This window comes from Zingiber officinale, chromosome 5A, assembly GCF_018446385.1.
Source record: "Zingiber officinale cultivar Zhangliang chromosome 5A, Zo_v1.1, whole genome shotgun sequence".
NCBI lineage: Eukaryota > Viridiplantae > Streptophyta > Magnoliopsida > Zingiberales > Zingiberaceae > Zingiber > Zingiber officinale.
The window spans coordinates 127,612,040-127,628,607 of NC_055994.1; the positions used below are offsets into that span (position 1 = coordinate 127,612,040).

The 16,568-nt window shown below is 43.9% G+C and overlaps 3 protein-coding genes across 7 annotated transcripts; 1 reads left to right on the forward strand and 2 right to left on the reverse strand.

The window, feature by feature from the left end:
- Positions 1-4,945: 4,945 nt before the first annotated feature.
- LOC121981687 (protein ENHANCED DISEASE RESISTANCE 2-like) lies at positions 4,946-6,146 on the reverse strand. The gene has a single exon (XM_042534336.1). The coding sequence runs from the start codon at positions 6,144-6,146 to the stop codon at positions 5,130-5,132; it is 1,017 nt and encodes a 338-aa protein (XP_042390270.1). The 3' UTR covers positions 4,946-5,129.
- Positions 6,121-11,071, reverse strand: LOC121981689 (transmembrane protein 230-like). Of its 5 annotated transcripts, XR_006111909.1 has the most exons (4): positions 9,814-11,071; positions 9,613-9,736; positions 6,237-6,312; positions 6,121-6,148 (listed from the first exon to the last, which is right to left on the reverse strand). XR_006111909.1 is itself a non-coding variant. In XM_042534340.1 (3 exons), exons 1-2 carry the CDS (start codon positions 10,001-10,003, stop codon positions 9,615-9,617), a joined length of 312 nt encoding a protein of 103 aa, XP_042390274.1. In that variant the 5' UTR covers positions 10,004-11,071; the 3' UTR covers positions 6,237-6,363; positions 9,613-9,614. The 5 variants fall into 5 exon arrangements, 4 of the variants coding, with proteins under 4 accessions (XP_042390274.1, XP_042390275.1, XP_042390273.1 ...); XM_042534340.1 differs by lacking the exon at positions 6,121-6,148 and having other exon boundaries at positions 6,237-6,363; XM_042534341.1 differs by lacking the exon at positions 6,121-6,148 and having other exon boundaries at positions 6,299-6,317.
- Positions 11,072-11,218: 147 nt separating this feature from the next.
- Positions 11,219-12,845, forward strand: LOC121981688 (WRKY transcription factor WRKY51-like). The gene is made up of 3 exons (XM_042534337.1): positions 11,219-11,952; positions 12,039-12,164; positions 12,252-12,845. Exons 1-3 carry the CDS (start codon positions 11,264-11,266, stop codon positions 12,424-12,426), a joined length of 990 nt encoding a protein of 329 aa, XP_042390271.1. The 5' UTR covers positions 11,219-11,263; the 3' UTR covers positions 12,427-12,845.
- The last annotated feature ends 3,723 nt before the right edge of the window (positions 12,846-16,568 follow it).

The following is a 16,568-nucleotide window of genomic DNA, read 5'->3' on the forward strand; positions in this document are numbered from 1 at the left end:
TTTTGGGACTAATTACTTTTAACGATATACGTCTACCAACATAAAATGTACTAAATCTACCTACAGTGTCTTTGTTTAGGTAGATACGATAGTTTAACTTACAACGTACTAACACGTTGTGTACATAAACTCAAGAAAATACTAGAAATTTTACCCGAACAAATTACTTAATCAACCTTGATAACTTTAAATTAAATTTATTAATCAATCGATATCATATGACAATCAATTTATTAAATTATCATAATCAATTTAAAATTTTACTGTATACAATTATATAATCATATATATAACCTTCCTAAGAAACTAAAACCTTTAATTATATAATTAAATAGTATTATTTAATACTATTTAATCTATGAATTATTTATACATTAAAAAAAATTATTTAATGTAATTTTTTTCACTGTTTCATGTTGAAACAATTATTATTATTTTTTGTTTTTACGGTTTCAACCGCGTTGAAACAGTCCTGTTTTTTTATACATTGTTTCAACGTTTTCACGTTCGAACAGTGTTTTCGGTTTATGTAGTTTTAATAAAAAAACAAAAAAAATAATGAAAAAACAGTTATGACTATTGATCCTGTCCGAAAGCTGAATCAACGGACGCTGGGCACGTGACGTTCTCCCAGCGACTGACGTAGATCTGACTGTCCACACGGACCTCCGGTAAACCTGCACAGAAGTCGCGCCGGGAAAAGGTTCCCGGCGACGACCCTCCGACGCTCAAGTCAGGTAAGCGAACAACGAAGAAATGGCTCCCAGTATCAAAGAACGCGTACCTCTGGTGAAATGCAAAGCTCCTTATATAGAGCTGGGGAGGAGCTCAGGCACACATACCTAGGCAAACACGTGTCCTTTGCCCATACCCCAGTAAGGGTCTGTCAACAAGTTTACCTGACACCATACTGCTACAGTCCAAGCATGTCTTCGATGGGACAGCGGAACCCCTTGTCGTAAGATTTGGAATATGACCGGATTATAGAGCATGCCCGCTGTCAGAAGTTGTCCCTTGTCCTTTTCTCCTTACTCCCTGCCGAGCGTCCGGCCGACCAGCACTCGCCTTACGTCCGGCCGGTCATATATAGCGATCTACTTGGGAGATTCTGGGTAATGTGCTATGTGGAGACTATTAGCAGTATTCTATCTTATGTCTTCGGCCGAGCGTGCAATCCGCTCGGCCCTACAATCCTGTTCAACGAGCGCCGGAACCCCGACTCCCGCCGGGGCGCCTTTTGCCATCAATTGGACACCGGTCGGCCGGCCGAGCGGTCGGCCGGCCGAGCGGTCGGCCCACCATTCTCCGGTCGGCATATCGATCTAACCTTTTCTAAGGCGTCCGGTCGGACTATCCTTCTTCGATCGGTCACCTGACCCTTTGACTTCCACGTGACATTGACTCCCCAGGACGAGGGTCCCTATTCTTATCGCTGGATCAACTATCTTAATTTTTTGAAACGATCCTGTTTTTTATACATTGTTTCAACGTTTTCACGTTCGAACAGTGTTTTTGATTTTTGTAGTTTAAAAAAAACAAAAAAAAATCATGAAAAAACAGTTATGACTATCTTAACTTTCTCTTATACGATTATATTATACTAGAAAATTTTAATATAATATACAAACAATAAATCTAAAAAAAATCTATACTATATTACCATAAAAATAAGAAGAAACATACTTTTGACACTACTACCAAGGATAGAAATTAGAATTTTCTCCTAACAATATGAATCTCAAGAACAAATAAGAACTCAAAAAAAAAAAACATCCCAAATAAGGATCTAGTTTCATTCATAAACTTAACGTAATAATTAACTATGAAATATTGTAATTATAAAAAATCTAAATGCAACAAAATTATCATTATTCTTCATATAGAACTCGTCGATTTGACAATCGAACGGAAGAAAAAGGAGAAGAAGATTGATCTTCCGGAAAAGTTAGGGTTAACGACGTTGAATCCTCTTCGTCAATGATGAATGAAGAGATATCTCAAAAAGTACCCTAATCCTCTGGGACCAATCCATTATACAATGCACATCCATTATCAGTCCATAGATGATAATGAATGCAGGTAATAGATTTTACACATATAAGATCTGTGAATACCCGATTTTGGACATGATGATGGACACTAGTGGAGATACCTTTGAAGGTTAAGTTAGGTTCGACTCTTAGAAATCTTAATACCAGAAAATTTAACCCAAGTGTATGATTACATTGTGTCATGTGTAGATTTGGATCTTAGGGATTTCGGATGTTGAATCTAATTACTCATATGTTTCTTCTATGCTCTTCATTATGATAATTTAATGAGTCACATGTGTTTTAAATTTTTATTCTAGTTATATCTATGTTTTTCTTGCTTTCTAACAAGATAACTTAGTATGTCATATGTTAAAATTTTATGTCTATGTTTCTTTTAGTTTTATCATGATAACATAATGAGTCATGTGCTAATCTTTTTATATAATTTGGACTTGTTCTAACTATGCCTATGTTTCATGTGCTATGTTATAATGGTATGATGACCTTTCACCTAGCCTTTTAATGAATGACCCTCCATCTAATCATCTCTTCATATGCCTTGATCACCCCTCATCTAGTCATGACCCTTCATCTAGCCATGACATTTTACCTAGCCTTTTTAATGAATGAGTATTCATCTAACCATGACTCTTCACCTAGCATTTTAATGAATGACCCTCCATCTAGCCATCTCTTCATATGCCTTGGCCACCCCTTCATCTAGCCATAGTTAGCCTATAAATAGCCAAGGCATTGTCTTCCAAAGGCACACTTGAATCCTTTGAAAAACTTCTTGTCCAAGTGTTGCAGAAATTCGTCCAAACCTCATTCATATTTCGTGCAAGTTTCTTCCCAAGTTTCGATCAACAAGTACAAGTTCAAATCTCATAAAATTTCTGTCCAAAACCGAAGAAATTTCTGACCAAGTAAGTGGACTTTTCGTTTCGAGTATAACTACAGAATATGTTTACATTTCATCATTTATATTGCAAATTCATTTCTTTTTATTCCAAGATGCACTGTTATGACTCAAGTTAGATATGGTAAAGGGAATTTTCGAAAATATGATAAAATATGACAAGTTATGACCCTGATGCGGTGGGTAATAATAACCGAGATATGACCTCACCCCTTAGAGGAATTATATATAGGGGACTCATCAGTAAAGGGAATTTCCGAAAACATAATAAGATATGACAAGTTATGACCTTAATGCAGTAGGTAATAATAATCGATATATAGCCTAACCCCTTAGAGAAATTACATATATGAGACTGATCAGTAATACCATGGAAAATAATATGATTAACAGTGCTATATTTTCGATTAAGTTATGTTTCTGTCATGAATTCCGAATGTCTTGTTATGTTTTTGATTAAGTTATGTTTCTATCATGAATTCTGAATGTCTTGTTAAAACTATATGTTTTCGATTAAGTTATGTTTCGTCATGTTTCATGAAATATGTTTTTGTCATGAATTCCGAATGTCTTGCTATGTTTTGTATTCTGTTGTGCTACGTTCGATCGATCCCACTTACTGAGTGTTTTCCTAAGCACTCACCCCTCTTACTCCCATCCCTAGATAAAGACGAGGAACAAGTCGAGAAGGAGGAGCAAGAGATGTTTTGGGACTGGTAATCAAGTCATGTCTAAGTGATTCGTCCTTTTAGTTCATCTTATCTTTATTTGTACGCTTTCGCTTATAGATTGTAAAGACAATATTTTCATTATATTATTACTGATTTGGTATGCATTTTATGAGACTTGTTGTTTTCGAGTATTTATATTCGCAAGCAACGCCAGTGTCACGTGCCTAGGTCACGGGACGTGACAAGATCCGTATCCAATAACTCGAAAACCCAAAAATTTTAAATTAGATCACTTAAACGGGTTCAATTTGTATTAACATATACAAATTATAATTAAACCCACATAATAGAGATAAAATCCAACAAACCCCTTATATACTATTGCTTTCTCTCTACACGAATATTAATGCATTTCCAAAATAAGACCAAACAATCTGACACAACACAATCTTTTTTAAAATAAACCCACCATTTCTGTGTTTTGAAAGAAACTTCCATAGTACAGATTGCTCAAGGCATATTCCCTTAATTCTCTAACAACAATTACACAAAACATTAAAAAGAAATATTAGGTCGTTGAGCTAATGGACCACTAATATGCTTTGATAGTAGGCTGATTGAGTCCCCTCTAACGTCCGATCGGATCTCGTTCTCGATCAGATCGGCTAAGGACTATTGTCATCTTAAGTACTCAGCCTCTTTGAGGACTCGACGTCCATTCGGACAAGGAGTCCAGGTCGGCTAAGGAATGTTGACCATATGAAGGACTCGACCTCTTTAAAGCCTCAGCATTCGCTTGAACAAGAAGTACAAGTCAATTAAGGAATGTTGACCATATGAAGGACTACCTATTTGAGGACTCAACATCCACTCAATCGTATGTCTAGTATATTCAATGAAAGGACTCGGTTCTGAATTGAACTAAGACAACGTGGGATTTCATCGAGCCGGGGGATTCGAGATCCGATCGGACAGAAGGTCCGATTGGCTGACCTATTCAACCGAACCACGTGACCGTGTTAGCCCTGCCAACTTGTTTGACTTCGACCCTAACTTTGGGGACCCTACCTTATTCGCCATATCAACAATGATTCTTTTGAGAGTTTCAATCAACATGAATCCATGCAAACCTAAATGGTGTAAACAAATGGCATAGTAATATCAATGGTTGATGCAGGAAACCGCTTTGGGAGCACAAATGCCACACAGAAAATGGTATCAGAGAGGCACCTGATACCAAAGCATCCACTGGAAAAACCTAAAATTTAATGACGATATTCAATGCAACAGTAACTTTCTACCGTCGATGAAATGACACCTGATAGAGAGCTCCTTTTTCCCTCATTGAAGAGAGGATGCAATTATGAATAGAAAATGTACTTGAACAAGAAGGAGAAGAAGACAGGATAGTACCGAATTTTTAACCAGTCCTCTCCCAGAAGTAGCAGAGAAGGGAAGACCCAAAAATCTTACCTTTTTCATCTAAGAAAGAGCGGATCAACGACCTCAACCTTCAGCTTTGCCTCCCTTGCCATCTCCCAGCCTGGATGACTCGGGAGCTGAGCTCTGATCCTGGTGATGGTTGACCTTAGCCTGCCCCCGATATCCTCCCTTGCTTGCCTCAGTCGCCCTAGGTCGAGTCTCAATATACGTTGCCGAACTCATCTCCATCTGCGCCACCCTAACGGCCCCGAGAAGCCGCTCCGGAAGCTCCTCCTCCGCCTGCGCCTCGACCAGGAATCCCATGTCGATGGTGACCGCCGTCACGTAACCGAGGGCAAGGTGGAGGATGGCGTGAGCGATGGCGGAGCTCCCTATGTCGACGTCAATCTCCAAGTAGTTCTCCCCGCGATGATAGTTGCAGGTGAGCGCCTTCCCCAGGAGGCAGGCGGCGTAGTTCCCCACAGCAGCCTTCACGATCCACGGCCCCTTCACGATCCGGTTCACGATCTTGAACCTCGCGTTCCGGAAGGCGTCGTCGCCGTGGACAAAGCGGTAGAAGAGGGAGCCAGGCGGGATCGGATCCTCAGCAACGAAATAAAAAACAGCGGAGTGACACTCCCGGCCGGGAACCTGGAGATTGACTGCAAATAGAAAGGCCTTGCCTGAGTATCCGAGGGAACGAGCGCGGCAAAGGGAGGAGGCTACCCGATTGTCCGGGCGACCGAGGACGTCATCGAGGCGAGAGGCGGAGCGGAGCCAATCGACGCCAGCAGGTTTGAGGAGCCACTCGCCGGAAGGTACTTTCTGGCGGCGGCTAAAATAGTTAGGACCGCGGAGGTGGAACAGATCTCCGGGAGGAGAGGCCCACCCATTGGAGCCGGTGTGGAGATCAACGTGGCGAAGGGAACCGCCTTCGATGGCCTCCCGCCGCCAATCGTAAGGGAGTCCATCCGAGTCAGCCGGAGAAGCCCGAGGGGATTCTCCTCCGTCATCGAAGGAGGGATCAGAGGCCGGGCCGGAGCTGTTCTTCGTGGTGGGGCACATCTCCGGCAGCGACGCCTCCCGATGAGCTCTGCGCATAACTGACAAAGGAAAGTAAATCGAGGGATCAAAGCCGTGGGCTCTTTACGGACGAAAACTTCTAGGGAACCACCATTGATACTTGCTTACCAAAACGTGGCAGATTTCTGGTCGTCGAAATTAAAAATGGACCCTGTCCGAGTAAGGACAGAGGAGCCGTCGATTTCTGTACTGGCATCCATAAAGGGAAAGGGATAAACGAACTAAAGGGGGCTGTCTGAAATCAGATGTGGAGTAGGAAACAGGAATCAACGAGAGCAGATGATAAAATTTTGTTATCAAAAGGAAAATAATTCATTGCATTTGGATGAAATTAAATACGTTGAATTTTGTTGGAACTCGAGTAAACGACTCCAATGTCAAAAGTTAGTGCGGAAAATTGAAAGGAAGTTTTTTTAAGGATTAAAGAAAGCAAAAGTGAGAGATCATACGGCCACTCTGATGTAACATTTATTAGATTATCGGATCATTACTTACTTGATTTTCATAAGAAGTGAGTTGATGATGACTAGACATTAAAAGACAACTTGTGATACGCGTCAGCCTTGGGTATTTCTGTCGTAGAAAAATGCTAGATTGGTGGGCGACAAACAGTCATTGCTTTGAAATTTGACATCAAGCTATCGTCGTCATTCTTAGTCAAACACTTCACTCTAACATCATATTGCCGTCTTGTATCACCCTTACAAGCCAGCGATTATTTCATTTTTTTTAATCTTATTGTCATCTTCCAAAATTGATGTGAATGCACATGTTCGCAATAGATTGAATCAGATTGAAATATATCATCAACTATTTTATGACTATCATAATGGCATTTGTTGTTTTTGTTACCAAACAAACAAAAAAATTGCATATCCGACTGGAATTATTTTATCCGAAAATAGGAGAAAATCTTATAAAACAATAAGAAACTCAGTAAAAAAAACATATATCTGATAAGATTTGTTTCCTTTTTCATCCCTATGATAATCGAAGCCATAAATGCTTCCTCTTGTCCCTGTGTTAGTTTTATCCAGTGAGTCAAGATTTCCATAACCGATACAAGATGGAATAAAATGAATATGCCAGGTTTTAATTCATTCATTTGTGACCATATACTTAAAAGCTCAAAGGGAAGGGGACTTCAAACAACAAAAGAAACAAAAAATGGATCCCACATGCTTCTTATTGTCTACATCTCTAAGTTCTCTCATTCAATTGACTAGTTTATACACTTGTAAAAATCCAATCTCTTGGAGCAATCAGGTGAAACATTCAATGACAATAAAATGAGAGAAAATAGACTAAGATAGCATATTCAAAGGTGCTGAACAAATCTAATTGTTGGACGAATTAATTCAATTAGAGTTGGAAGTGTGCATGTGGTTAATGAAGACCAAAGAAACTCTAATTAATGAAATAAAACATAAATTAATTGATCAGATATTCCTAGCTACATAGCTTTGGCATATTCCAATGGACCATGATATATGATATTGCAGAGTGAAATCGTGCAGATGCACTCCTCAACATAATGACAAGACCAACTGTGAATTTTCTCCCATTCTTATGTAGATTATTGTGTTACTTTTTTTCTCCCATTCTTATTTAAAACAGTGTAATTAATATATTTACATAATAGACACATCATGGAGTATATAAATAAGCTCCGCCTCACCATGAAGAAATAACAGTAGAAGAGTTTTCACCGACATAGAAGATGCATCATACTTAGGGTTGGAGGTAAATTCTTCCAGTCTTTGGAGCACATCTTGTTCTGTTGATTGTGATCAAACCCGAAAAGCTGATTGGTCGTAGATGGCATGATTGTTCTTGTGTGACAATAGCAAAATTCTATATAGAGTTTTGTGAGTGTAGATTTAAGGATATTACCATGGCTTAAATTCTAATTGGATGATATTGTTGACCTTAAGAAAGGTAATTGTCATCAACCTTCATGGTGTTGTTGATGATCTAGAGATCAGATATGGCTAGTTTTGTTTACAGCTGACATAATAAAGAACCAGTACGACTACAAATCATATTATATACTTAAAGATGGATGGAACATTTTATTAAATGAAAGACTAAATACCTTCTCATTTAATCTACGCTTGTATACAATTGAGAACTTTGTTATCTGCTCATAAGATGGCCTTATGCAACTTTTGATTTATGCATTTAAGAAAATTTTCTGAAATCTTAAAATTATGTAATTTGTGATACCTCCATTTATAGCTATGATATGAATCATGATTGTTATTTTGAGTTATCTTAATTATCATTGTTTATGATTTATTAATTGATAGTGAAAATAAGTTTTTTTTCATTCAATAGTATTAGACTAGATAATGGGCATTCTGTGGATTTCTCAGATTTCAATCAAATTGTTGGAGACACTATCAAGGACAGTATACTGAATGCTTAGTATTTATGACCTCATAGGTTCAAAGTTTTAGATAGGATTTATTCTCGCTCTAGGCCTCAACACAGTTTGTTTGATTTATAGGGATGACCTAAATTGTGGTGTATTGAGGTGCAAATACTAACAACTTGGATTGGATGGTCCGAAGAGACCCATCCGATCAACTGACAAAATATTCACATGCCAATCCCATTCTATGGGGAAGAATATAATGTTGAAATAAGAGAAGCTTCTGTACATGCTCTATGTGTAGTTAAACCCATGAATTAATAGCATCGTGTTGAAGCTACATTGCTTCATGCTCATCACACGTAGACGAGTTTGGCAGGCAAATATGTACATATATTAAGGATTGCCCTCCTGAATGACAAGTCATTTTAGGGATAGAATGAGACCCATCCAAAGTCAACATGATACCGGAGCTAGGCATGTACTAATAAGTTATAACTGGCATGAAGGCAAATACGCTCGCCCCCAACGCCCCATTAGCCCTCCTTAGGACCATAAATCATGGTGACTAAGAAGATGGATGGGAGGATGAGTTATGCCGGGTACGAGAATTTACGTCCCTCCAACCTCGAGATTCGACTCTTTGCTCATTGGACAAATCTGTCATCCACTTACCATCTCAGCTTAGCATGTGGGGGTGTTATGGCCGGCATGAAGGAACATATTGAAGGTGGAATGCTCTGCGCTCATCAATGCTACATGGACATTTTGGGATGGAAGGTTCCGCCCCAATTAAATACATAAATAGAATGGGAAAAGTATTAAGCAGTATGTGTGATAATTTGAGCATTTCATTATGCACTAGAGCATAATTTAAATTAACCATTAAGCCACAACTGGTAAAACTTAATTAGATAGCGATGAGAGTAAAAAATTAACAAGAAACTTCGATTTTTATTAATCATGAGGAAATGAACAATATAGTTACTCAAAGAATTAACGACGACGAAGTAATTAACAAAGAAAGAGAAATCATTATCCCGGAATGAGTAGTGATTTGTACAGAAGATAAAACATCCGTAGTAGCACATGGAGAAAGAACAAAGTTACCCTCATACTGCAGGAATGTTAGCAAATGAGAAACCTTTGTATCCCTTGTAAGCGTAGTAGGCGATCCGCGAGTAGTAGAACCCCGGTATGAACAGCACCGACCCGAGGAGGGCAAAGAAAACACCTGAATCGACAGCGTATCGCCGGGTGAGTGAAATCCGAACTAGGGTTTATGGGAGGGAATGAGTTCAGCCGGATTACCGTGAGTTCGGTCTCCGCCGACTCGATCGGCAGCCATGAGGATGCCGAAGGCGATGCCTAGAACGCCTGAAACAAGGAGGCAAACGGAGAGGGCGACCTCTTTTATGGGCGGGCGGTGGTGGACGACGTAGGCGCCCTCCATCATGACGTCCTCATCCGAGATCGAGAATGTTCGATCGACGTACGACATTGGCGACCACGAGCGAACTCGAACGAACGATCGTCCTGTGAAGAGGTAAGCAGAGAAGCGGAGCACGACGGCGCAGATCTTCTCGGATGGCTCAAGAAGCGGACAAGGAAACAAAGCAGCAACGGATCAGAGAGCTAAAGATAGCTCTCAAAGGCAAAGGAAACCAGGCAAACAGCTGCGAGCCTGCGATCGGAATAACAAGAGTGAAGGCGGGCATTTGGTAATTATGACAAATTAAATGGGCAAAAGCTGGGCATAAAATCAATGTTATGCCTCCGGAATCGGACGGTGATCCCCAACCTCCAATATGATAGATTGGACGGATGCGATGTAAGCACGTATCAAAAGTACATCAACTAGAAACACTATCTCTATTCACATGTCCGACACTCCCTCGTATCACGTGCTATGTTAGAACAGCCAACTTTAGCCATCGACCGTCAGATTAAGTCAGCTCTGATCCAACGACCGGCGGCAGCATCTACAGAGTCAACAACACTGACAGCTGCCAAAGCCAGCGCTTTCGTCTTTTATGAAAACTCGAGCACCCTCGAAAGTTACCCACTCGCTACCCAGCCAAGGGCCTCCACAATTTTAGCAGGATTTTGTTGGGTAAGGAAAGTTTTTGATTTCTGGAGCGTCCTCGGGCTCGTGATGGGTGGGCAACCACCGGCAAACACCCACTGAGTCACTGACTAGCTGCTCCAGCCCTTTACTTTGCCCACAAAAGTCCACCCTCCTCCAACACCCACTGCGACATGCGATGTCACCTCCACCGAATCCAATTAATATTGGCGCTGCCGCATTAATAATCTAATGAAAAGCCAATCTCGCCACTAAACCGTAGTCAACGCTACAGCTGCTCTCTGTCCACTTTAAATTTTTTTTCCCCTTTTGTTACTTTCGACGATGATCCACGACGCTTACTCGTTTTGTGACCTTCGCACTTTTGCAGTTTAGCATCGAATCACAATCGTGGTGAAACAGAAGGTGGTCGACAGTCGCGTCGAAAAAGAACTTAGCTCAGGACGAGAGAGATCTGGCCGTTTAGATTCGAGCCATGCGGCGTTTAGATTCGAGCTGAAATCCGATCACGAGAAAAAGTAGAGAGATCAGGACCGTTTGATTTAAAGGTTGCTTTGACTCGTATTCAACGGGTCTTCGTCTTTCTCCTGCTAAGGTGGTGAAGCTGCTATAAAGGAGCCCTCTGCTGGCCCTCCTTAGTCTCTTCACTTGGATGCTTGGCTTGGTTGGAGAATCATGGGCGTTGATCTGATGGGCTACGACAAGATGGACGATCAGATGGCGATCCAGGAGGCGGCCACGGCAGGGCTGCGCTCCATGGAGCACCTCATCCGGCAACTCTCCGGTCAGCAGACGCAGCAAAAGCAGCCGCAGGTCGACTGCAGGGAAATCACTGAGGTGGCCGTTTCCAAGTTTAAGAAAGTCATCTCCATGCTCAACCGCACCGGCCACGCGCGCTTCCGCCGCGGCCCAACCGCGGCAGCGCCGCCGCAGCCACCGGCAGAGCCGTCGTCCCTCCTCTCAGCGGTGGGGAAGACGCTCTCCCTCGCCCCCGTGCCGCTTCGAGCAGTCAAGCCGCTGCAGCACGCAGTCCCTCGCCAGAGGTCGACTCTCGACTTCACAGAGCAAGCGACCGCAAACCAAGCCGCGCCGTGCTTCAGCATCCCGACGCCGTTGTCCTCGGCGACGTCCTCTTTTGTGTCGTCCGTTACCGGCGACGGCAGTGTGTCCAAAGGCCGGGGCCGGCTCGATGGCGCTTCCCTCATCCTCCCTCTGCCAACCGCCTCTCTTTCTACTGGGAAGCCGCCGCTCTCTTCTTCGCTCAAGCGGCTCTGCCACGAGCACGGTAACGGGCACTCTCATTCAGAGCAAGTCGACGGAAAGTACGCCATTTCCGGCGGCCGCTGCCATTGCTCCAAGCGAAGGTAAAAAAAAAATGCAACAATTTGAGCAAATCCTTGCGCCTCGATCTCCAATCTAATTAAATTTTAATCGTGTGTTTATTGAGCAGGAAATCGCGGGTGAAGAGAACGATACGCGTGCCGGCGATAAGCTCGAAGGTGGCGGACATCCCGCCGGACGAGTTCTCGTGGCGCAAGTACGGGCAGAAGCCGATCAAGGGCTCACCTTACCCACGGTAAGCTCCTCCGCAACCCCTAACAAACCTCCGATCTCCGTCGAATGGCTGTGATCCGATCTAACTCTGCTCACGATTCTTATTCAGAGGCTACTACAAGTGCAGCACGCTGCGCGGCTGCCCGGCCCGGAAGCACGTGGAGCGGGCACCCGACGATCCCTCGATGCTAATCGTCACCTACGAAGGCGAGCACCGTCACACTCCTATCGCCTCAGCAGCCGTCTCCGTGCCGGAAACCGTGCCCGCCGCCGTCGCCGCTTGACTCCGTCGTCCATCACTGGCCCTACCGTTAATTTTCCTTTTTTTTCCCCCTTTTTTTACTCAATCAGAAAGCAAGGGAGGAGTTGAATTGTGATCCGTCAAGAATGTATACCGAAAAAAAAACTGAGAAAATCGGAGGAAATGTTGACCCTATCGAGTGTGGTGGGGCGAGCGTGAGCTGGCTATGAGATAGATTTGAGATCGCCGTCAGTAAAGTCAAAAGATGCGGCCCCGACTGCTGCTGTCGTTGACTTGTATCAACCGAGAGCATTTGTTTACCATGGATGGATGTGATGGCAGTACGTTAAAATAGGAAGAGGGCATCTCTTCTTCTCTTCCAATATCTTGAGTAATGGAAAAGAAATCTTTGCATCTTTGTAATTGATAACAACGAATCATAGATGTTGAATTTTTCTTAAATTAATCGATCGCAAGAGATGGGTGATGAACTAAAATCCAAGAGAAATTAGTATTATAATGATGCTGTTGGATCTTTATCAAATGGTGCATGATCTCCTGAAAGATTCAAAGCGTAATCTTTGGGACCATTTGACAGTGGATGTCTTGCCTATCCACTGCTGCAGTGCAGAACGATGGGCAAAAGCCAAGGAACACGGATCTTGAGCAGGAGTGTCTGTGGAAGAGTCTGAGCTCGAACATGATTCAGATCGATATCGATTCAACTTTGTCAAGTTTGAAGCCTAACTTTGAACAATCAGCAGCAAGCAGGCAGTGGAAAAACGATCAGCAAAACAATTCAGTTTCAAAGCACAAATCTATCAGAGCCCTCTCTGTCTCTGTTCTTGAGCCTGTCACTAAATCCCTTATGACCTTCCACCAACCAAATTGATGATCCCTTTGGAAATTGACCCGTGTGTAGTGTGCACTAATGATCCGAAATCAATGCTGCAATGTAGATGTTTTTTTTCAGAGAATATATAAATAATATTTTAATCATGCATTTTGTTTTAATAATATAAAATTTAAAATTTTTGTTGTGGGCATAAACTTTTAGGTAGCGTTCCATTCCTGTGATAGGATTATTGGTGAATTATAAATTTGAGTGATAATAATGTTTTAATGAGGATTTTTAATAAAGTATAATAAAATTATTTTTGTTTGGTATGATTTTTAGAGTTAGGATAAAAGTATGAGTTATTAATTATATGACTAAAATACTCTTAGTTTTTTCAAATAATTTTAAAATGTACAAAAATTAATCAAATCAAATGAAATTACTAGATTTCTTTATTCTGATTAAATAAATAAAGTGGAAATAAAAAAAAAAAGAAATCGATCACATAAAAGGTCAAGCAAAGTGATAAAAAGATATGCAAAAAAAATCTTAATTTCCTCCAATAACTATTTCATCGTCAGCGAAGCATTTTAGGTGGTGACTTCTGACCATCTGGATTAATTGAAGAGGTGCGAAAATATTTCAGGAGGTGACTCTAGACCACCTTGGGTCAATCGAAGATGTATGAAAGCATTTTAGGTCAATCGAAGAGGTGTGACTCAATATCCTCATATGTAGTGATCCGACGGTAAAAATCTGGAATCCCATAAGGAGTCAGCGCTGAGGGGGGGTCAAAGGGCCCAGTGGCTCGCCGGAAAAGGGCGAGCCGACCGGACTCAGAAGAAAGGGAAATCTGATAGTAAAAGGCACCCTGATAGGGACCAGGGGTCCGACGCTCAAATAAAGCAGTGCGTAATGACCGAGCGGAAGGAGGTGCCGCCCGGACGGCGCAAAGAATCAAGGCCGTCCGGACGACGTTCATCGCCCGCTCGGCGGGCCGGGCACCCCAGTCAGACGGTGGGTAAAAGACGGGGACATCTTCTGACAGCCGTCAAGTCGTATGGCTGTGCCATACTTCAAGTCTGACAACGGGTGGCCCTGCCGTCCCATCAAAGAACATGCTCGGACTGTGGCAGCATGGTGTCAGGTAAGCTCTCTGACAAGTGCATACCGTGGTATGGGTTGCTGACACGTACGCTCCTCGGTGGGCGTGCATCAGTTCCTTCTCCGTCTTATATAAAGAGGCCATTACTTCGCCAAAGGTACGCAGAATACGAATTTGGCAGCCACTTTCTCCACCACTTACCTGACTTGAGCGTCGGAGGACCGTCGCCGGGACACCCCTCCCGGCTCGGTTTTGTTGCAGGTTCGCTGGAGCACTTGAGGATCCAGCAGAGAGTGCCACGTGCCAGCGTCCACTGACTCTTGATTCGGACAGGATCAAATTGGCGCCGTCTGTGGGAACGCTCCTGCATCCGATCGGAGACAATGGACGAGGCTGGACGACAACACACGGTGACGCTTTCAACAGAAGAACTCGAGGCTCTGGTCGAGATGAGGGCCGCCAAACTCATGGAGCAAAAACAAAAAGCATTCGCCGAGCGGAGCAACAAGCAACATCTGCGTCTCATGGCCGAGCGGAGCGCCAGCCACCGTCGCATTCCATCGGGCCTTATTTCGCACCCCTGAAACCGGCCCGAAGAGATAGAGGATCTTCCTCGGATGAAATGCCAAGGCGGGATGGCAGGAAGGGAAAGCTCGGACTCCTCCCCGAGCGGATCAATCGCCAATTTTCGGAGGTTATCCTACGAGACCCTCTGCCCAAGCACTACGTGCCTCCGACGATCGGCGAATACAATGGAACAACAGACCCGAATGATCATCTGGGTAAGTTCGATAATACAGCCACGCTCCATCAGTACACAGATGGAGTAAAGTGTAGAATCTTCCTTACCACCCTCTCGGGATCGGCTCAACGGTGGTTTCGGAGGTTGCCGGACGGATCCATCACGAGCTTCAAGGAATTCCGACAGGCCTTCCTCCACCACTTCGCCAGTAGTCGGCGTTATCAAAAGACAAGTGTCAGCTTATTCGCCATCAAGCAAGAGCCGAGAGAATCGCTTCGAGGTTATATTCAGCGATTCAACCAAGTGGCGATGGATATCTCAACGGCCACATCGGAGACGATGATAAATGCCTTCACGCAAGGCCTTGTGGATGGGGACTTCTTCCGGTCGCTCATCCGAAAGCCGCCCCGAGATTATGATCACATGCTACATCGGGCCAACGAATATATAAATGTGGAAGAAGCGCAAGCCGCTCGGAAAAAGGAAACTCCAGCCGAGCGCGCACCTGTTCATGCCGAGCGGAAACAGCACACCGCTCAGCAGCCACCCAGAGGACCGAGGGCCGAAGCAATTCGATCCCCTCACGTCAGATCGCACGTACAAGAAGTGGCTGCCGCTCGGCCCAAACCAAAGAAGAGGTGGACCCCTATGTTGCAACACGAGGGATTGCCGAAGCCTTCCCTTTGTGTCCAATCCTGTTCCCAGGAAAGCCGAACGACGGTCGCCTCCCATCGACAGGAGACGTAGGACTCATGAAGCTGACCGGACCCGCACCGAGGGGCGACATCAGCAGACACCCGATCGGCACCGATCTCCGAGGCAGGAGAATCGCCGGGCGTCCAGAGAACGGTCACGACCGTCCGCTCGGGAGGAGGAAAATAGGAGCAATACTTCCCGGGGCGAGATCAACGTTATTGCTGGTGGGCCGACCGGAGGAGATTCCAACCGAGCCAGAAAGGCGGGCGTCCGGCAGCTGCAGATCCACGCGGCTGCAGCCAAGAGCGGGCAAGTGGGCCGGAAATCACTTTCGGACCGGGGACTTAGAAGGAGTAGAAGTGCCCCAACGCCTTGCTCATTAAAGCGGTAATAGCAAATTACACCATTCACCGCATATTTGTTGACACGGAGCTCGGTCAACATCATATTTAAGAAGGCGTTCGATCATTGCAAATTGATCGAGCCGAGTCTTGCCATGACGACCCGCTCTACGGGTTTCTGAACGAAGTTCAGGTCGGACAAATCCGGTAGCCACCTCGGGGAGAAGAGCTCGGGAGGACCAGACAATAAACTTCGTGGTGGTCGACTCTCCCTCATCCTACAACGTCATTTTGGGACGACCGGCGCTCGGCGAATTCCGAGCGGTTGTCTCAACCTTCCACCAGAAGATAAAGTTCCCCGTGGAGGACAAAGTAGGAGAAGTGCGGGGAGATCAGCTAGCAACTCGGCGGTGCTATATAGAGATGATCCGAGCAGAAGCTTGTTCCGCTCGGAAGGCGCCCC